This window comes from Diadema antillarum, unplaced genomic scaffold (genome assembly GCF_040938485.1).
Source record: "Diadema antillarum isolate AM-2024a unplaced genomic scaffold, OU_Dant_1.0 seq00000201_RagTag, whole genome shotgun sequence".
Taxonomy (NCBI): domain Eukaryota; kingdom Metazoa; phylum Echinodermata; class Echinoidea; order Diadematoida; family Diadematidae; genus Diadema; species Diadema antillarum.
The window spans coordinates 413,775-437,182 of record NW_027271261.1 but is presented as its reverse complement, the minus strand read 5'-3'; the positions used below and the strand labels follow the sequence as shown (position 1 = coordinate 437,182).

The 23,408-nt window shown below is 40.0% G+C and overlaps 1 protein-coding gene across 1 annotated transcript; it reads right to left on the bottom strand.

Annotated features, from left to right (window-relative positions):
• Positions 1-168: 168 nt before the first annotated feature.
• Positions 169-6,300, bottom strand: LOC139728801 (uncharacterized). The gene is made up of 5 exons (XM_071639737.1): positions 5,992-6,300; positions 4,846-5,451; positions 4,426-4,551; positions 4,128-4,223; positions 169-3,813 (listed from the first exon to the last, which is right to left on the bottom strand). The coding sequence occupies exons 1-5, from the start codon at positions 6,148-6,150 to the stop codon at positions 3,559-3,561; spliced, it is 1,242 nt and encodes a 413-aa protein (XP_071495838.1). The 5' UTR covers positions 6,151-6,300; the 3' UTR covers positions 169-3,558.
• Between the last annotated feature and the right edge of the window lie 17,108 nt (positions 6,301-23,408).

The following is a 23,408-nucleotide window of genomic DNA, read 5'->3' as shown; positions in this document are numbered from 1 at the left end:
GTGTATATCAGGCTAGCTCGCAAGTAAAAGTAAAATATAATTATAGCCTTGAAGCATCGGAGTAAGCTGTAAACAGTTTTGAACAATTTCATTTCATATCTTGTAACCAAGCATGGACGACAAAAAGCGCCTCCATCATAAACTATGTTCCTTTCATAGTTCCTCTAAGTGATATTGTTCCCACTTCTTGAATTCAAGGAAAAGGGAATTGCGTGAGCATATATTTTAAATATGATCTTCCTTTCTTCAAATATATCTTGATCTGCTGTACATTCTCTCTGCTGTAAACGGTTGCGGGAGTACTGATATTCTAATGCTAATTTGATGACGTTATACAGTCATGATTTGCCGGCTGGTTTTTCCTCTTTCGGATATCATTTCTTCAAATACAATCTTGATCTGCTACATTCTTTGTGCTGTAAACGGTTGCTGGAGAACTGATATTCTATTGCTGACGACGTTATACATGATTTACCGACTGGCTTTTGATAGATCTATCAGTAAGTTGAAGCGAACATGACAATATCGTTTCTATTCCAAGACTTTAGTTAACCAAAGATGATAAATTGTTTCTACTCCTTGCCTAATATACAAAGGGTCGAAGAATCAAATGTGTTTTATGCATATAGTATGGAAGTAAATTAAATATCCTGTGTTCGTTCTTTATGGTTTTATATAACTTCCTAATGGCTATCATTATAGTGTCAGAATTTGTTCTAATTTGAGCCGATTAAAGCTGAGGTATTGTCACTTTCTTTCCATGGTTTTATATAACTTCCTAATGACTATTATTATAGTATGAGAATTTATTCTAATTTGAGCCGATTAAAGCTGAGATATTGTCACTTTCTTTCCATGGTTTGCAGCGTAAACATTGTCTGATAGATACATCCTCTTTCAGTGCGTTGGAATCGAAATGGATCCGGCTACCTCTGTTTCAGAGACAACATTGGATTCAAGCATGTGTGTCATCTTCTCAAATAACTTTCATCCTGTTCGCTCTCGCTCTCCCATTCCTTCTTTCTTTCTTTTTTTTTAACTTAGGTATACTCTGTCATATTAGATTACCATATCCGCCATTTCTATATGATTCACTTCCATCTTGGCTATGGCATATTCTGTTAATTTCCCCCAAATCCTTAATCATAATTAATTTTCACGTGATCATGCATGAGAAGGCCTTTCCAGACAAGTATTCGTATGCTATTGTGTAAAGGTGACCTCACCTCATTTTATTGTTTTTTTAGATACTTTTTGGTGGTTTTTTTTTCAATAAATAGACAACATTATTTACACGAACGCAATATATAGAGTAGGAATACATACATCAAACATATCAGTTTTGTTTTTCACAAATTTCATCTTGTTTTGAATGCATTTTGAAAGAATGTCATAGCTCAACAGCTTCGAAACAATTAATCATAAATGCTCCGCACATCAAAACGCATTGTGAAGTATACTCTTTCTCCCTCCCTCCATCTCTCTCTCTCTCTTGCCCTTTCTCTCTCTATCTCTCAACTTTTGTATAAATCAAGCAGATTACATGTAGTTGCATCGAATTCCGATTTTCACTTAACTTGTCAAACCAAATATGGTGCAGAGATAAAAAACAACAACAAATAATCATCCCTACAGCTGATAAATGGAATGTAAGATACATAGAGTAATTCATAACTGCGCTATTTCTATGTATATAATTGTTAGTACAAAGGGTAATTGCTCTTTTATAATGATCAAGGTGTCAGCACACATTGACTCGGGAGTAAAATGAATAGCAGACTTTGATTTCAGCCTACTCATCAGTACAAAACTTAATCGTTAAAGATGTTGTCTACAAAATATTGTCGATTCCTAATAAAGTGTTACGGCATACAGTACACCAATGTGCAATGAGATAACATTCCCCATTACAAATATTAATCACTAAAGGTGTTGTCTACGAAATACTGTCGATTCCCAATAGTGCTACGGTATACAGTACACCAGTGTGCAATGAGATAACCAACATTTCCAATTATTTTGTCCAGCAAAAACGGATGGTCTTCTAAAACGATAACAATAAAAAAAAAATCATGTCCAAATGGACTGGCTTTCAAGTCATCATTCGCTTCCTCGGCAGGTTTTTGAACAAGATTGACAAAAGCTAGCACACACTTCAATGAACATTCATTTTGACCGTTCAAAGAAACCAACATTCACCAAAAACGTCATAACTTTTGAATACATTCTACACAGCTTCTGGCTACTTGATGGTGGAAATCAAGAACCAATATTTCTGCTGGTAGCAAAACATATTGGTAACAATATTGTTACCAGGTACAATATTGCAATGCGCTCCAATATTATATCAAACTTTATAACGGAAGGCAGTTCGCGATGCATAGTTTCGTATTCTTCATATTTAACAACTTAAATGTACCATCATGTATGAGTATTCAGGGCACATCATTCAACTCAAGCTATATATAATACGTTCGAAGTCTTAAAAAAAAAGAATTCATGTCACACTTACGCTTGCAGCCTAAGATAAGCAATTAAAAGAAGCCCAAGTAATACAGCGAGTAGAAAGCGTTCTGTATACTGAGACGCAGCTACAACTATATATAGAGGCATCTTTGCAAATCTATTATTTCGTCGGTTTCAATCGCCATGACCAAAACCTCTGCGAGTGCACAAACTACAATTTTCTCTTGAAATGGTCATGCAGAAAATTTCTTATGAATCAACATATCTACAAAGACTTTAAAAATTTACTCAAGTCAGTATATCAGTACATAGAGTTATGACCGATCAATCATGACATACGGCCTGATAGAAGGCAAATGAACAGATCTTCTTTGCATAGTAATTCAGTGAAACGGGCAAGAAATGGGCAATAAACTTTCTTTGGTCGTTTTTGTTTTTGTTTTTGCTAGGAGTTTTGATGTGCTCCCCACGCAAAACACAGAAATATGAAATAGCATTAACAATACATAAAAAGGACTAGCCGACACAATGATGAGTTTTTTATAGTACTGATTCAGATTTCTTTGAATATCAACAGTTGGGATGCTAACTTCTGAAGACTAGTCTAAAACATGTCTTTGATAACAGACAAATCGGAAAACTGTTAACAGAGCATGCTACGTAAAATTTCAGAAAAGTCGTATTATCATTTCAAAACCAACATTTTCATGAAGGAAAAAATACTGAATGAGGTAAGAACGTACTATCCGTAAGCTCAGTATACAAGCATACACACAAGCCAAAATTTTACTGACATTTCAAAGTACTGGAGTATAATCACAAAGAATGTCTTTGACCTATACCTACCAACTGAATGTAGAAGAGTTTTTGCCATGTATGAGTACTGATGTATTCGATTGCAAAATATCGCGCGTGCTAGTACTTGCCTTATAGCACATGTTCATACTTTGATGATGAATGTCTGTTATCAAAAATATATTTATAAAAACCTTCAGAGGGCATACTGTATAAAAGATCATACTTGAGTGTTGCATATAGACCAGGAGGGATCTCACATACAGATTAAAAATGAAAGAAGTCGGACCCAATTAATCAATGTAGGACCAGATTGCTGGTTGGGAGAGGGGTTGTGGATGGCCTTTCCCCAGCACGCTTGACCCTGGGGAAGACCACTTGACCCATGATAGAGCGGTCATCGTACTGGGGAGGTGGGTCCCTGATTGCACCCCCACAAGTTCCCATGGGCGTGGCCACTGGCAGGTCAGTCTCGTCGAATCCATTGGGGGCGTCGTGGACGACGTCCCTCGGTAGAGTGTAGCCGGCATCATCCCACGAATCATCAAGGGGCTGCAAAGAAATTAAAAAGAGATAGCGATGTTGATGACACGAGTTCTCGTGTGAAAAAAAAGGCTACTCATACAAATTAATATACCAAAAAAGCAAAACTTATTCCAAGAGCGTTAACAAAGACGCTGTATAAATTACCAATTTAATATACGAGGAGGACACGTGAAATGTTTTGAATGATTATCGTTGAATGTGTAACTTTATATTCACGCAAGAACATGAACTATTACGAACCAAAGACTGTCCTTTGTTATCACTTTTCTAAAAGAAGCATCCACATTATCATAGTGTTTTCATCACATCATTGCTCTTACCTCCATAAACATGTCAGCATAGTAGTTTTGAACATGGCGGGTAGAGAGAACACGAGAGGACGACTTGTTTCTCTGCTGTTCTTGGTATCGTGTGATCTGTAATCAAGAAACACGCACAATAATTATTCAAGAATGATATGCACTTTAACGTATATGTAAATAGATGTGTGATCAATGTTATAAACGAAATCGAAAATTAAAAATCAAATAATCTCCTTTCACAAAAATCCTCTATACCCTCTACAACTTTTAAAACCGATTCCAGAACCAGTTAAGAGATCTGATCTTAAATATTTACCTGAACTTTGAGTGAGTTCGCAAAGTCCTCTGATTTCTTGAGCTGCTTCTTAAGATCATCATTTTCTTTCTTGATGCGATCCTTCTCCTTCTTTTCTTGCTTGAAATCCTCCAGACATATCGAAATCTGTGGGGGAATGGAAAGAGAAAACTCAGTTATCAGAAATGCCACAGACTAATAACTGCATTGAGATGCAAAAATGTTGACTACAACTATACCAAGCACAGAAGGGAACATAATATTACAATCATTTTCATTTTATGATTCAGTAATTTCCATAAACTATCATCCATGCGAAGGCGCTGAGAAAAGTCATTATGTTTTTCCTTGTTATGTGTAAGGATCGTTACATGGACTGTTCACAGATAAATAATCTGCAGAACTACACAACACCGCTTTGATCATGAAAATGTCTCTCACCTGCTGAGTGTATAGGTCGGCTTGCTCCGTCATCTGGGTCTTGGTTGCTACCAGCTGATCCTGCAGCTGGCTCGCTTTCTCCTTGAGGTCCACAACGCGCTTGCTCATTTGGTAAAGATCCCTGTCCTTAGTGGCCTCCTTGGTGGGTCGCCCGCCGTCCTCCCGCTTCGTTCGATCTCTCATGGCAGCATCAAGACGATGTGACGCCTCGTGTCGCTTCTTTTCCGACTGCCTCAGGTTCAGCTCCAACGCCTGTATCTTCTGCTGACACCGCTCCAGCTCAGCCTGCCGCTCCGCCGCCCGAACCCTGGCGTCTGTCCACCGCAGCTCCAGCTCCTCCGTCTGATCTCGCTGCTCCGAAAGCCTCGCCTCCAGTTCGTCAACCTTCTCCCGGGATTGCTGAAGCTGCGCCGTGAGGTCGTCGACCACGGCGTCCCTCTCCTTGTCGTACTTTTGCCACCGTGTGTTCATTTTGGTGACCTCCTTCAGTTGCTGCCGAATGTTGCTCTTCTCGCTTCGCAGTCGCTGAATTTGGTGATTCGCTACTCGCAACCGGGTCTCGAGTGGAAGGGGAGTGTCACTGTCGTATAACGCATGGTCGCTATTCTGTGAAAACGGTGGCATATTTCAAGCATATTTTAGAATAATATCACTCACACATTCATACCTTTAACTTATCTTACTTATCTCTACTAGCTGTGATTGATGATTCCATCATTATCTTTTTCTTGTGCATGCCACGTGCAACCGCACAGTTTGAAATGAATACCCAACATGATAAAATCATTACGAACATAAAACAAACAAACATAATTATTCATATGCCGGATTACAAAAATGAGATTGTACTCTTTCACCCCAAATGTTAGTATTGTTTCATTTCATTTCATTTATTTTACTTCCAATGCAATTGCAAATAGTCATTTGATTTATACGTAAGTACCCAAAATCAAGAAAATAAATGTGATCAAGGAAAATACTAAGAAATGAAATGCACCAAGTGTTAGGGCCTTTGTCTTTTAATATGACAAAAAAAAATAATAACATTATTGTTTAGGTTTGTTCCATTCGAAGGGGTCGTGGACAGTGTTATGGGAAAAGGAAGTGGGAGTACATTGTTAGTTCGGCTGTATACATTATAATTACCTCGTCCGAGTCCGAGCTGAGATGGTCGACAGGCTCCGAAGCTCTGCACGGTCGAGGTCCGGGGGCCTGCTCTAGCTTTCTGCCGTTGTGACATGTACACGTATAACTCTCGTCGCTTACTTTACCCACTGTAATATCTGGCTTGCCACAGTGATCCATGTTTGGCTGCTGTGCTTGGGCGGATCCCTTGCGTGAAAAACCAAAACAAATGTGAAATTATTTCCAGAGGGAAGGTGAAAGGGGAAAGATATGGCGCTTCCGTTTACCCTGCGAAATGAGAGAAACCCGCTCTCTACGTACCAGCCACAGAACAACGCTTTGAAATGATGGCAAATGTCTCACAGACGTCGGTTCTTATATAACGCTGTGCTGCGCGAGCAAAATCCCAAACCAGTCCATTACGATGCGAGAATGGTATTTATAGCCCCACGGGGTTTCCCCCACTGACTTGCGCCTGGTTTCGGGTTGTTGTTGTCTCCTTGTTTTGTTTTATGATATACGAGACTCAAAATGATTAGTGTTACATGATACAACCTTTTTTTTTTTTTTCGGGGGGGGGGGGGGTTGTTGTTGTTGTTGTTGTTGTTGTTTGCCTTTAGAGTTAATCTTTCCTTTTTCGGCAGTATATAGGGTAGGCCCTACTTACAAGATAGTACATCCCTGGTCAAACTGCCGTACCAGCTGCCGGACCGGTTGACGTTTGCGCTAGATGAGCCATGCAGGGAAGTGCATGGGAACCTCAGAGAACATGGCCGTGTAGCCTCTATCTGCATAACACAAGGATAGAGTTTTTTTATACTATGCGCTGCTTTGGTTTATCTAGTTATATGGAGCTATCTCTAGTACAAGTAGTTCTATGGTTATCCGAGAAAAGGGGGACATTCACACATGTCGTGAATTCATTCTATGCCCAGGCCTTGTGTAAAAACATATCAACTACAGTATGCAATGTATGACTGTGTCGAGTCAAGCACGTAACACACGATGCTCTCCAGGTAAGTAGTTTGCGCCACTTGTCGCATGATAGCACCGTGTGGAGGTGTACACACAAGCACTTAAACACACACAATACGCCTACACACAATACGTCTACACACAACACACCGCAGTCAGTCGGCTGAGGCACACGCAATCCGCCGTTTTAGGTGACCTTTATGCAAAATGGGGAGGGGGGGGGGGGGGCGGCGCGGGCGGCACGGAGTAAACAGTCTATATTTCAGACACAATTACAATCTATAAGTACTGATAGGCCTGTATGGTTTACGAAATCAGCGTTTCGAGAAAACCGCCTTCAAAGTTTTCCTTCCGACGCTATCATGATCAAGGGGAAGCAAGACAGTTTTCACTTCTTTACAATAAAAGGTATATCTTTCATGAAAACACAGTGGGAGTGAGGAAATGTTCATTTCCTTGATTACGTTCTTTGCTTTGCAATCCCAGTGGTCTTTAATTTCAAAGGAGGAACTTGTGCCCAATACCCAGGGTACATTTGATTTTGATCTACTAATTCATGGTATTCCTTTCTTATTTTAATTTTCAAACAATATACAGGTATATTGCAAAGGCAAAAATGATAGCATATTCCGTGTATAAATATGACTTCAAAATATTATGAGAAAGCATCTTGTTTCTTTAAAGACTAAAAATGAAAAATGAGGAACTGGTAAAATAAAAAATGTATAGGCCTGAAATGCCTTGGTGTATTTTACTTGCATAACTAGTAATAAATAACGAACCTTAATGAATTGAACTGAATTAAAAATGCACTTTATTTCGTTTTTGGATTAACAAATTATTTTTCGTCCTTCGCTTGTCTTACAGTTTAAAAAACACAATTTTATACATTTATGTAAATCCTTGTTATATAAGTAGACATCGCGGGCAAATTAGGGGCGATTATGATGGCACCACCAAACAACATTATCTTCAATATTATCTTCTTATCAAAGTTTGCGTTTTAAACCAAATAAGCAAGAAAACACTAATGGAGAATTTGTTTCAAGGTGGTAATACCATCCTCTATGAGACTTTGCATTCAGATGATTGTTCTGACACCAAAAAAGAAAGAAAGAAAGAAAGAAAGAAAGAAAGAAAGAAAAGAAAGTTAAACCTTCAACTTATTAACTTTCGAGGGACGATTTTGACCAAAGTTGCATTGTCCAATCCATTGGATGTTTCCAGTCTACCCATCTTGAATATGATTTCAATTTTTTTCTTTCCAGCATAACTATCCTGAGCACTCATACGTGCTATAGTGTCATGGAATGAACAAGTAACAAGATCAGGACATGGAGCTACTATGATCAGGGTGAGACCACTGAATTGTCATGCAAGATGAAGCGCGGCAGGAATTATATTACGTTGACCTATAGCCCGCTAATTGCCTCAATACTAGCAAACATTTTAGCACCCTCCCTCATAATCCTACCTAAATCCAATTGATTGCCCTGGCGGACGGAATTAACATATTTCAGTCGTCGTGCAAGCACTCTGCTATCATGGGCATGCATAATGGCACTCAGATAGTCTAATGGGTGGGCAAAACAGTATGATATTAGAAAGACACTGTTTGTGAAGCTCCATTTAAAGGAAGACTATGCAAAACTTCGCTGACTGAACTGCGTGCTGTAATTCTCAAGCATAATTTCATGTTTGTAAAAATTGTCTTCTCTTGTTCACTTTTTTTAATTACGAGGCTATGTCTATAGTATTATGTTCAATCGATTGCATCATGTTATTTGTGTTTGAGATGTGGAACAATAAAATGAAATAAAATAAAATCAATTAAAACAAACACAAATTGTAAAAAATCATGCAGTCATTATCAACAGTTATGTGAACAGATGTTCTCATACTTTCATTTCATTCTTATTGTGTGTGTGTGTGTGTGTGTGCGCGCGCGCGCGCGCTCGCCCACTACTGTCTATGGTAATTAAAAATCCTACCATTCGTAGCTTTTCACTTCCTTGATGAGATTGATGATAATTATTGTTTCAACCACGTTCTTTTCTTCTTCTTTTTTCTTTTTTTTTTCACAATAACAAATGTACAGATGACATGCAGAACATCGCAACTCCAAACATTGTAAAAAAGAAACATAGGTAAACGGTGCCTCTTATATCGATATTTGTTTCCTATCTGTCGTTGGGCGAGACGGCGTCATGCCTTTTATGCATCGCAAAAAGCCATACTCTGCTGAAAATCCAGCACATTTTCTTCACTGCTTATGCGTGCAGCATAACCCTTCCGTATTTCAATTCTGCGATGAGAATGGATTGAGAGTCACGACATAACAAATTAACAAAGAAGGTCCCCATCTCCCTGATAAATAATATTCACCCTGGCAAGCAAGCATGCAAACCTCAAGCAACCCTCGGTCTATACAAGTCCGTGCGGAGACAGTATAAAACTCCTTAGCTTGGGGATGGAACTCGCTCGATTTATTCAAAGCGATGTCATTAATGCACAAGAATTGACACCGCACCCATTAGCATCACTTTATGTCCATCACACCTAGCACAGCTTCGCTAGATTGAAAGAGAGAGAGAGGGAGGGGGGGGGGGGGGGTGTGCAGAAAAAAAAAACACCAGGAGATATAATCTACTGCGAGGAGATAGGAAAGAACCCCGGAAATTTATTTGCCGGGTAAGGCATAATACACATACACGTGTATCGGTCATAATCGACTTAAAATGGCTTCTTGAAAGATTGTTATGACACAGTTTAGTCTGGATGTATGCTCATGCGAGCTACATTATCGGCTGACAAGCAAGGTGTGATTGGTTAGTGACAGAAGTGTTATATCCAACGTGGCATTTACACTTCGAAGCGTTAAAACATTAATAGTGAAATACCCTATTATGATCCCGATTGGTGTTTAAATGAGCCCTAGATTTTAGATAAAGTTGCTACAATGTATTTGAGTTTTCTTTTTTAATCGTGACCTATATCGTGAAAACAAAATTACAATAGTTCAGAAGAAAATTGCATTTATGGAGTAAGAAAATGTTGAGAAATATCGCATAGTTAACAAAGTGACAGAAGAAGAAGAAGCATGCTGGCAATATGTATATAGGGTCAAGAGGTATAGGGAAAATGAGAAGGAGCTTAAAGAAGAGGAAAAGAAGAAAAGAAAGTGCAAAAAACTGGCCTATACGAGAAAAGAGAACTTGGTCGACATCTCAACTATCTCCCTCTCCATTCTTATTATTCACTTTCATGTCAGCCATCAATATCGACTGACGATGCGTCACCGTTACCTCCGCAGTTCATAAAAATAACAGGTCCAAGAAAGAGAGGAATCGAACACGTGAGATCTCATTCAGAGTCCCAGAAGTGTCAATCCATATGAGTCACCAACATCCTATATTGGTGGATTCTATCTAGAGATTCACTAACCAGTTAATGCAAAGTCTAATGTTGGAAGTCAAGAACAATTTTCCAACCATTCTGGAGGAAACCAGTGACGGAAATCAAATTTTGTGAGCAAGTAATCGAAGTAGTCGTTTAGTTACCACTCAGTACTACCAATTCAATTTGATGACGGAAGGTGCACCTACTCACACCCACACATAATAGTGATAGGTTTCCTAACCCACCCACAAACAGCGAAGACTTAGGGAACCTTTGAATTACTGAAATGGGGATTTGCAACGTTGCAATTGATTTCTCTGGTATAGTAATTGGTTCTATTCGTGGATTCGGCTAGCAAAATGGTTCATCTAAGCTCAGTTGAAGTTAATTAAGTCCAAGCTTTTAGGAAAGTTCTCAAATAATGTGGGTGTGAAATTTTAGTAAAGAACTTTCGTTTATGGTGCTTGCGCCGTTGCTTTTAGTTGTGGATGAGGAGTTTAAAAACTAGCGTAAAACGCAATGCAGTTAGCTACATGCATGGGCAAACATACAGACAGACATTTAACATACAGACATTTAAATATGTATAGGTATATACACAAGCACACTGATGTTCGCGTGCACACACACTACACACACACGCTCGCACACACAAACACAACGACTTGAAGAGTGTCAATCGTCAACGATGTCTTCCATTATTAACCGAAGTCGCACTGGGCGACAAAACGTCTTTGTGTCCGTCGAGTGTCGCTTCATAAAGACCGGTCATAATGGGCCCTGCATCAATTCTCGCTTTGATGCGAAAAACGATGGAAAGAGCTTTTTGGTGATGATGCATCACTCCGACATTTTTTAGTCTGACAGACACAAAAGTGGCAATTCTGACCAGAATATGTGGGATATTTCGTGCAGGAAATCGTCCAACAAGCGATAGTAGAATATCCTAAACGAGCGATTTACTCTCTGGATGAACAAATTTCAAGAAATCTCGATATTTTCGTTGGGACATCGATATTTTCGTTTGGACATGGATTACATACTTGCTGAACATCCCACTGAAGTCGAGTTTGTCTTCGTTTCCTATAACCCTTATCGCCAAGCATGGACTTCATCAACCAAGTTCCCAGAGTGATTGCCATCTTCACTAAAAGTAGCTATAGGCAAGAAGAAGAACAGCTCATCATACAGTAGTCATAAGGAGGTTGCACACGATTCTGGCCTCTTGAATCAAATTCACCCATCAACTCAGCCTTCAACTTCTGCAGTCGCATCTACAGATTTTCGCTATCCCTGTACTGGCAAGTTGTCTGGATTGTTATTCTTCGATAGATTTATGTCCTTGAAGATTTCCCAGCTTGGGTTTTTCTCCATCTTCCCTTCGAGTTTGAGAGCAACTAGAGGCCATCGCTGAGGAAGCACATACTTTTTCTTTCCGACAGAGCAGTATTCCTTTTTCTTTGTTTACATAGACAGACTCCGTGCAAATATAAATATTTTTCTTTGTTTCAATAGATAGATTCCATGTAAATTGCAAGTTGATCATCTCTTTCACTTCCCTAATTGTTTCTTTTTATTTTGGTTACTTTTTTTTAAAACAGCAAATGGAGAATGGTCTAACTGACATTAAGTCTGAATGTCAACAAGGGAGATAAATGGGACCAATATATAGAAATTAGGATGCAAACCAACGCTTTACAGATATCAAACCTCTCATAGATTCCGTTAAGAAGAGGGCCCGGGAAACACAAGCATGAGTTTAGGTTAGATATTTTTAGGGTAAGGTGTAGGATTAACATCAATGTCCGAAGTAAAAAAGAAAATGATGTTTTCAAATGACTGTAGTCAATTGAGGGGAGTCGCTCATCTATGTATTCTATAATGGGGAGATTTATCTCCGAACACGGGCAGCTGCCCTGACGCTACATCTTAGGCATGCAGTCGTCAGTCTACCAATAGATATCACCTATTATCTATAGTCAACTAAGGATTGATCATGGCGCGAACTAACATCATGATTCTTAAATTGTGGGATCTCGTGAGTTTGTTTATCACATTCGTCTGCATTAAAAGTGACATTTTATCAGATGCCACGCTTAATCCCGCCTTGTCTAGCAAGGGGGACGACCATTGTTTACGGAAGCAGCGTGATCTCAATATCTTTGCTCTTCGTTTTGACGAAAGCAAGACTGAATCGGAATGTATGCTGGATGTGATGCAGCTGGCATCCATGTTGGAAGATGTTGTCATGGAAACCAACGTCCGTTATTCAGGATCGAATTCTTCGCTTGGATACGCAGTTGTGAATGGATGTACAGTGAATAGCTCAGAAACATACAGTATCTTGAATGAGATGAGGACTGTCACGAACCCGGTATTGGTATATGACGGGAAGTACGATTCCCTCTTTTTGTTGATAGTGCTTAGACAAGCCAGAGAACTCAACATCCCCATCTACACGTATAACACGCTCTTCCGGGGCCAGGACGTTCCCACAGGGTCACTCCATCTAGGCCCAACCCAAGAAGACTTGGTCAGTGCCCTTCTGGGACTGATGGAATACTTTCACTGGTCCTGGATCAGTGTCGTCGTGGAAAATGATAGACTCGGTCGGCTCTTCCTCAGCCTGTTGGAGAAAAAGCTGGAGGAAGAGACGAGGATTTGTATAGACGCTAAACTTATCTTCAACTCTGATTTACTCCTGGCGAGTGACTTTAAAGCCCAGGAAGTACTTGGGGCTCGAATTCGGAACTCCACGGCAAGGGTTGTTATAGTCTTCGCATCTGGTGCAAATTTTGCGCAGATGTTCGCCAAAGTCAAGGATGATTATCAAGGTATTTATCGTGTGTGTATGTGTGTGGGTGGGTGGGTGTATTCTGACAACTATTGTACGATGCCTTGCATATAAGTGCAGCTAAAGTTTGGAGGATTTTATTGCGAATCCAGGGTTTTTCAAAACAAAATGATTTCAAAATATTCTATTCCATCATAGTTTTACATTGCATAGATGTATTCATCGTTTGTGTGCATTAATTGAAGCGTTGTCAAAACTTTTTAACAATCTAAACCTCTCGTGTTTACATTATCTAATACCGTGGGGTAATGAAGATCAATGCTTCGTAGTACTTCCTGTATGTGGGTTTACGTAGGCCCTTTATACCTCGAGTACTTTTAGTATACATGGTAGAAATCGTCAGGTATTGAAACAAGCAATGCATTGCTAGTTATACTGCAGGTGTGTTTATGTGTATAGTTGGCGTGTGTGTGTGTGTGTGTCAGATAAAGAACAAGGGATAATCTCATATGCGGTTGTCTCATCCCATATTCTTGCGCTTTCACATTCTGATTAACCTCCCTTCTACCTTCATTTCAAGATCGCACGTGGATCCTCACGTCTATCAGTTCATTACCAGAAGAACTTCCCCATGGCACTTGGACACTCATAGTCTCACCCACGAGCTACGAGATCCCAAACAACTCGACCGGTTTTCTCACCCACTTGTGCAGCTACGATGGAAACTGTTCGGCAGACGGCAACGACGCCGAGGGCTACAGGACGGATCGCACCAAGCTTTGTGGCGCCGTCTGGAATAGCACCGGTCTTGGCGGGAACTTCGCGGTGGACTCTCTCTACCTTCACCTTGCGGCCAGAATCGTGCGAGAGAAGGCGTCACTCGGGAGCGCATCCGAGTTCTCAATCTTGGACTTGGCCGAAATCAGAGCTCGCAATCGACTGCCGGTGCTACCGATCCACGAATCGATCAATGGCTTCGGCCCAGTCTGGATCGATGCAAAGAGCGTTGAGTTGCCATGGGGATTTGATCTGTGGTCCTTGAGACCAGCAGTGAGTACCTCAAACGGCTCAGAAGGAGTCAATGACAGTGGTGATGGTGAACACAGTGAGATCAGGAGTAGATCGATAGCGAATAGGGAAGATGGCGGCAGACTCCTCTCGTATCACGTGATTGGGAGAACTGTGAAGAACTTTGGGCATGAGAGAAATCTTGTCCTACTCAACGACAGCCTGATTCGATGGCCGGATGGTGCCAGTAAGGTTGGTTAACTTAACCATTAAAGGCAGTGGCGTATCTCGGGGAAAACGGCGCCCGGGGCAAGCGCGAAAATTGCGCCCGTAATTTCTGAAAAAGTGTTCAACCCCAACGGCATCCCGGTAGGGACTTTTAAAAAAAATCCACATGATATGCTTTTTCAAGCACTTAAAAGGGGTCCTCTGAGGGTGATTTAAATGTAATAAATTAAGATAAATTTTGGCGAGCGAGCGGAGCGAGCGTGCCGAAAAGTTCTGTATATTTCCGCGTCATCATCACGTTTTGTTCTTATCTATTCTTTTTTTTTTTTTTGGATACATTTTGGCGAGCAAGCAGCGAGCAAGCCGAAAATTGTTGTATTTCAGCTTACAAAATATGGAATTCTTGTCATTTTTTGCCTATTAAATCTTACAATTCTAATCAACATATAGTGACGGCCTTATAGATAACGATTTATACCAACAAACTGAGGACTTGAAGTAAATACTCTAAATCAGAACGCGAGAGTGAGCCGAAATTTGTATATTTCCGCGTCATCATTACGTTTTGTTCTTATCTTGTTGATTTGGTTTTTTGCGCCCCCCCCCCCCCCGTATGTTCGACACTTTTGGCTCCCTCGTTTGATCCAATGGGCGATCGCTTCAGAACGAAAGAAATAAAATTGCAGCCGCTGTTCGTGTAACATTTTGCCTTCTAACGATGGCCTGTGTGAACACAATATACATTGTCATTTTGTCCGCGTCATCATCACGTTTTTTCTTATCTTCTTTTTATATAAATTTTGGCGAGCGAGCGCAGCGAGCGAGCCAAAATTTCAGCTTACAAAACATGGAATTTTTATGTGAACACAATAAACATTGTCATTTTTTTGTTTTTATCTTGTTTGATTTGGTTTTCTCGTATTCATAATTTTCAAGATTATCATGAAGATGATTTCTAACATTGGCATGTAGGTCCTATATACGTATTATTACAATTTTTCCTTAATGATGATGAATAATTCATGATTATGAGCTTCTATATTATTATTAACACTATATAAGTGTTATTGATTATTACCATTATTATTATTATTATTATTATTATTATCATTATTATTATTAGGCCCTATTATTATCATTATATTCTCATGTCACATTGTTTATGAAATCATTATGATTGATACTATCATTAATTGTCATTGTTTGTCAACATAATCTTCATCTTTTCCAATTTGCATTATTTTTTCCATGCATATACCTAGCACTTGATCCCTTTTAAGCCAGTTGTGCTAATCACGGGCCAAAACATACACAAATCTTTTTTCTTTTTAATAACTGCGTGTTTTGTCATGATAAAACATGATTTCGATTACCTTTCTTTTGTGCATCTTACTTAAAACAAACCATAACGTCGTTCATACGTTTACAACCCTTCCGCGCAGAAGTGTGTGATGCAACAACTAAAAATAAAGCCCTGTTCGTCTCAAGTACGTTCTCGGCCTTTACTTTCCATTAATAGACTCGATCATTGCAACCAATGAACCTGATATGTCATCATCGGAACCTCTTTTTCGCACTTACCTCTCCCGCTCTCACTCCCCCTCTCTCTCTCGCTCTCTCACCCTCTCTTGCATTATGTGCTATTTTTAGCATTTGAGTAAGAACATTATACTTAGTACACATTAATGATTTCCTTATGATTTCGTCGTGTATCTATTTTCTTCAGCACACTTTCCCACTTCTGTGTTTACATTCATTTTTTTCCTCACAGTGTCGCCTGCCTTCTTCCTCTCTCACTTCCGAATATCCGAAACTTCCTTCTCACCGACTAAAATGTTATTAAAAATGTCTCCTAGAAGTTAGTGTCTGTTCGGAAATCAACGGTTGCTTCACCACGGTGTCCACTGTAACTTCCCCGTGACATAGACGCAGTTTCAGACGAATCTTGTAATTGTTTTTGTGAGACAAATGCAGTCGTCAACCCTTGAAATCGCCAAACAGAAACAAGTTATACAGTTATATAGTTATACAGTGCGCAAGGGACGAGGTTCATTTGGACACCTATTATCTACGAGTTGTTTAGTGTTCTTGACGTGTATATACAATTTGAGGAAGATGGTGCTTTTTACTTCTAACCCGAGCTCGGACCCTGGTCCCAGACTGCATTGTTCCTTCTTTTTCATGCTTTCTTTCTCCCCACATTGTCTACATAATTATCTTTGTCTGTCTGTCCTTCTGTCTGTCTGTCTCGCCTCCTTCATTATGTACGTAATCAATGAGTATTCTCGTCTGACACTCAGACTTAACACAAATAAACAGTACTTGGAGCTAAGGAGCTTGGAGGAAACTTTCATTTTCAATTTAGTGGAAGTAAATCATTGACTAGCACTTAGAATTAAAGATAATATGAAGTTTTGGTACCTTTACAAAGTTTCCCTGAGATTGCCTTGTCTTAGTTTGTGTTTCAGGTTAAAGTACCTTTCATATAACCAACACAGTGAGACTTACTCGCCCCAAAGTGCTCTCATGTCTTAGTAATCATGCAATAATGGTTTCGGATATTATCGACGCTGTACAACGTCAATAAATACTAACGGCTCGTTCGAATCGTTCGAATCTTTATATAGCTCCCTCAACGATCATTCTGCGTGTAACTCGTGAGAACCGGATCGCCAGCACAGAACTTGTGTAGAGTTCTGTGACCGCCAGTTATCCGGGCAGTGCCGCAGCGCTAACACTCCTCTGAAGCTGTTTGTGCGATGCGGTAATGCGTGCATGCATGCGAGCGGTATGTACAGTGCCGACAATGCGTGATCACAGATTATGGTACATGAGGCGAGGATGTACGACTTGTGTGTACTAGGACTAGTAGTATGGTACACGAAGACGGGTTTGACATAGAGCAGCCATTGCAGGAAGGAAACAAAAACAAATACGAAGACCATAAACAGTGGTCAATCCTGCCGGAGGGGAAAAAAGACGAGTATAGCTGCGGCAACTTTGAGGCGATCAGATATGCATCAGTATACTTTGTATACTACTAGGCGCTGCGTTTTACTCACCACCGGCCACCCTGGTTAGATCGAGGCTCGTTATGCAGCGAAGCACGGATTATACATACAGATTGTACGCGCACACAACTTGACAACACTGCGGTGGTGAGAAGTGACTTGCTGTGCTGCCAAATAAGACAGTAGTTCCTACATGATATTTTAATGTAGTTAGATATTTTTAATATTGTCTGAATTCATATGTTGGTAAACTCTCGTGATTTTAGAGGCTCCACCACAGTGCTAGACTATCACGCGGACTTGCTATGAGATAGATGACATCTATCTTGTAAGCAGCCTTAGCATGCCCTGTTCAGCAGTCGATCGTTTTACCAGGGAGGTGGTTTACCGGGGAGACGGGAACTCTCTATTCATTCAGTACTGTACATGAAGGAAGACATCACCTCAACCAGCTCCCAGCCCGACCAGATGCATGCATGAATGCAATACCCGCTCGCGCTGGTTTACGTTTGGAACAGCAACACACACACACGCACACACTCACATACACACACAGTACACACACACACACACACATACTCACAAGCACACTGACACCAGGGAGTGTTCCAGTCCACCTGCCTTGACACGGGTACAGAAATAGATCGAACGTTTATTGACCTTGAGTCGGGTCAGACTCACAAAAAAAGAGGAAGAAGAAACCACGCCAGAGATGGAGTGATCAGATTGCAGGGAGAGAGAGAGAGAGAGAGGAAGAGGGAAAGACACATTTTCACAAACCTGCCTCGTTATGACGCAATCGTGGAGAACAGTGCCAGACAGTCGAGGATGGAATCAGAGCTTGAAGCTCCTTGATGGAATAAAGCCCATCCCATACTCACGACTATAGGACTGACAGAGTTTGGATCCTGAACAAGTCACAGCAGCTTCAGCATAAACGAGTTGTTTTTTGTTTTGTTTTGTTTTTTCAAATCCAAAGTCGGTCAGTCATAGTCGTGAGTCGTATTCCAATAGTGTGCGGCGGGCTTAGGATATGTAGGTCACTCTCTGGCCTTTAGTTCGGCCTGCACTAATTTATTCATTTATTTATTTTATTATTTTTTTTTTTGTATTTCAAAGTTACGTTGGTGTTTTCATTATGCAGATGGTGCATTATAGTAGGCCTATGATAAGTGGTCTATTGGCCCCAAAACATGATTTTAGACTGAAAATAATCCGAGTTACGTGTTTGTTTTTTATTTTTTATTTTTACATACAGATTATATTCAGATTGACAGTGTAAATCATTAATCGATTGATTTTCAAGGAAAATGGACTTACCGGATTATTTTTTTCTTTCGAACACGCTCTTCTTCCTTCAGAGAAACACAAAACCTTCACATTCAACTCCAAAGGGAGGAAAATCAAGCTGCGCATACCGAGGTTGAGGTAACATAAGTAAATCCAAGTTCTGTGAGTTTCAGAGGAATATCGCAAGATCTTGTGGGTGGTATACTAGTACTTTAGTAAGCTTCAGTTTGATTGTAGTTATGAACTACCTATTTACGACGCCAGTGTAGCCACGGGTATGAGCATGTCGCTGTAATAATATTGTGCGACACAACAGAAGCCTGCAACATTGTGTGCGACATCCTCGAGAATTGGCGACATGTATGTTCTAACTATATAAGTATTATCAAATTTGTGAAAAACACGTGTAAAACTTGTAGGACGACAAACTCATATGTTGGCTGAACTCTATTTTATTTTTATTTTTTTTAAAGAATATTTTATTCTCCATCAATGGTATTTCGTTTATGCATCGATACAAGGTACTCCATCATCTCTTTATTGTTTTAGGGGGTTTCGTGTTGACAAAGTCGAGTATTTGGCTGCAAAAATTGCGGTGAGCTACCCGTGGTGTATGGCTGGTGCGTGTTCCACGTGTTTATAGGGCATAGTGAAAATTCATGGAAAAAAAAAACCTACAACCCAAACGAATTGAAACAGAACGCGCAGTGGTACGGGGAAAAGACACTGCGTGCGAACATAACATCTTCTTAAAAAAAACAAAAAAAAACAAAAAAAAACTAGAAATGTCGCTACGGCGACAGGTGTATGCCTCCGCAATAATGCAGGTCTATAGTACAATGTCTTGACAATGTGTGATGACAGTTTCACACCAAGTTTGATGCAAAACCACCTCACGGTTCTTGAGATATTGACAAAAACAAAACGGGACGGACGTACGGACGGACGCCCCGAAAACAATGCCTCCGGCCACTTCGTTGGCGGAGAAAAGAGAAAAGAGCAAAATCCCACGATAGCAAGGTGCCACAGACTTGGCAAAGAGGGGGGGGGGGGGGGGAGGGGGAGGGGGAGGGCGGGTAAACCACAAATCCGCGCGGTGGCGCATTCCTGCTGAGGTCATAAACAGTCTGGGGCCTGCGGGAATGAAAAGGATGTTTCGAAGCGAGCTCAAGTCGAAGACTCTGAGGAAGACCACTGGCAGGATTGCAATCGTTACCTGATTCTACATTTCTTTCAATCAATTGACGTAAAATAATGTCATTTTTTCTATTTTCTTTATATCTTTCCTGAAATATATCCCACTGCCCTCCAAAGGGGGAAGATTCTCTATCATTATTCTTTCTTTTCTGACGGTGACTCAGAGGTGCTTGATTATAAAAAGGGAAAATCATGTTACTGTTCGTCACTCTGCAAGTTCGTTGTTCTGAGAGAGAAACACTTTCGTTATTTTTATGGTTCCTTGATTCGAACACGGGTGTTCGTTCATCCTGAAACGAAATAAATTTCGTACCACGTATAGGACCTAATTCGTTTTCAGAATAAAAATGTTCGGATTATAACTAACGCCTTCATATTCGGAGCAACAAATGGATCTGGAACAGGAATTTGGGGACCCGGATTGACGGACCTTATACATGACGTGTACTTATCCCCCAAAGTAATGGATACCGTGCAAAGAAATTAACGATGTCAAAAAGGGAGATTAGTTTCCCGCCAATTCCCCCTTCCGTCAATACTAAGGCTCCTACTTCGGAAGTATAGGTCTGTCTCTCGTTGCTCGATAAAGAAAAAGAAAAAGAAATGAACAACGTCAAAATAAACAAGAACAGAATAAACGCATGTTCGCCTATCGTGGGGCATCTATGCAATACTGTTACCTTGGATGATATCCTCACCCTCACCATCGTGTAATTCCTATATAAGAAAGCAATTAATAATTATGTTTTGCACTGGATGTTATGACAATGTATGTGATCTGGTATCCCGACGTAATGTAAATGATTATGTTACATGAAGAGGGCTGTGAGTGGGTGGTATTCGAATACTGTTTTGTATAATTATGATTTCGTTATGTGTAGATTATGTGCGTATAATAAGAGTTTCATTTTAAATGGAGTTTCAATCAATTTAATTATTCATGTCAAATTGGATTCCTCGGAAGACCATCACGACCATGAATGCCGAGTTGCGAGCAGGGCAATCCATACGTTTACCTTTGGTTATAATACCATGTTATTATAGTTGAAATGTATCATTGTTACCTTGGGACTTTACGGTGAATCATTTATTAACAGACAATCAAATATCTCCCACTGCCCAAGGGGAAACATATCAAACTAAGAATGACATTCATTTTTGCTTTTAAGATTTCCCCTCCCGTCTGACAATTATTTTCTGAAACATCCACCAGTGCCGGATGTAGAATGTTTATTCCGAAGGTGATATTCGACAATGAAGTACAAAGGCTTGATACTCCGATGAATTAGAATCACAAGCTTACGCAATGCTATTTTACGAAGAACACTCTTCGGATATATGTTGAAGATTAGTGCCTAAACATTACCTATAAACCAAAACAATCGTAGCATATGTATACTAGCTAGGCCTTCTAAATAACCAATAAAACATTTGAACGAATTAATAATTGCCTATAAATAATCGGCAGCACCCCTCAAGTATTTCAAGAAACAACTATATGTCTTGTGCAAAACAATTCCTGCATATTTTTTGAATGTGGCAAGATATAATGCGAACATGAGATTGTGAGTTATAAGAACAATTTCAATACTGAGCTGAGTTCAGCAGATGTCATAAAATATCTTCGGATCTCGTTCATGAGGACATGCCAGCAGAATTTTGGTAAATGAAATGCAGCCATTTCCACTGGAACTAATGGTAGATCAATGTTATTGCCGTATCCTTGGAGTAAAATGTCGCCGGGGCGCGGGACAATTCAGTGTGGTGTCTTCGAAGGAAACATCACCGGAGCAAGTGTTGGTGGTTCAGTCGTCGGCGGAGCAATCATTGTCGACGGAGCAGATGTCGTTGGGGTGATGTTGTGGAGCACATTCTCGCGGAGCGAATTAATGTCAGTGGAGCATAAAGACTGACCTCTCTTTGATACATACGTATACTCATGGACACAAAAGAAACATTAGCCAATGGTATAAAGGGTATAGTGGTCGGACATTTCCATCGCCTTGATGTTACCATTTTGCAAAGAATCTACAAATTTTAGTAACATACATTCACCAAAATTAATGTCATACCGTACATTTCTGGATGCTGAAAATAATTAGAAGCTGACCTATTTCACTAGGCCCCATGTCACAATGGAAATTGACAAAAGTTGCCAAAAATTGACAAAATTGACAAAGATTGCGCAACATTATGCAAAGTTGACATGCAAGTTTAGGCAACTTTGCATTTGCTTGCGCAACTTTGCGCCATTTCCGGCAATTTTGCGCCCATTTCTGGCAATTTTCCGCAACTTCCGGCAATTTTGCGCAACCTTGCACCATTTCCGGCAATTTTGCGCAACCTTGCGCCATTTCCGGCAATTTTGCGCAACCTTGCGCCATTTCCGGCAATTTTGCGCAACCTTGCGCCATTTCCGGCAATTTTGCGCCCATTTCTGGCAATTTTCCGCAACTTCCGGCAATTTTGTGCCCATTTCTGACAATTTTCCGCAACTTCCGGCAATTTTGCGCAACTTTGCGCCATGTCCAGCAATTTTACGCAACTTCGTGCCATTTTCCGGCATTTCTGTGCAATTTTGCGCCATTTCGGGCAATTTTGCGCAACTTTGCACCATTTCAGGCAATTTTGTACAAATTTGCGCCATTTTAGGCAATTTTGCCCAACTTTGCGCCATTTCCAGCAATTTTGTGCAACTTAGCACATTTTCAGGAAACTTTGGAAAAGTTTGCACAATTTAAGGGAACTTTGCACAATATCAAACATTTTTTAGCAATTTTTAGCACCTGCACACAATACAATGCCACTTTGAGCAGGTTTTCAAAATATATTGACTTTTGGTGCCTGCTCTCTTTCATTCGTCTCAAAATCTTATCTTGTATATGATTTCAAATATCAGGACTTTATAATAATACTATTGCATCTTTCCTGTGGTCATGCACTTCTGCCAAACAATCACATAGTTGAACATCATCTTTGAAACTCTGTATTCATACATGTACTTCAGTCACAGAGTATGAGGACACCAAGAATGGTGCAATGTCAGATGTGCATGTATATAAAAGATTTCTTTATTAATTTTTTAATCCTCTAGCCCTCTATAATATTTTGTTCATATCTAAAGGGATCATGGAGAAAATATAACATTCATGTGGTTCCAAAATCTCCATATATGCAATACGGTAAAGTGGGGGATGATGCTGTGGAACGGATCACCCACCTTTTAAATTCTTTGGGAGATAATTACATGGAACTCTAGCATTAACTAATTAAAATATACTATCGCAAATCTACGATGACATGCAATGCCTGGAGTATTTTATGTGGTACTAGTGAACAAAATAAAAAGACCTGCTTGCAAAAATATTTTGTAATGGAAGAAACAATTTATTATACTTAAAAATGTGATACATGTGATATGACTGCTGGATTTTGTTTATCACCCTTCCTCTAACTGTATTGAACACGTCGGCATTGTCTCTTAATGACATTCCTTAAACCAGTTTTGGCAAAATTGATCATGAGTATAGTAGGGG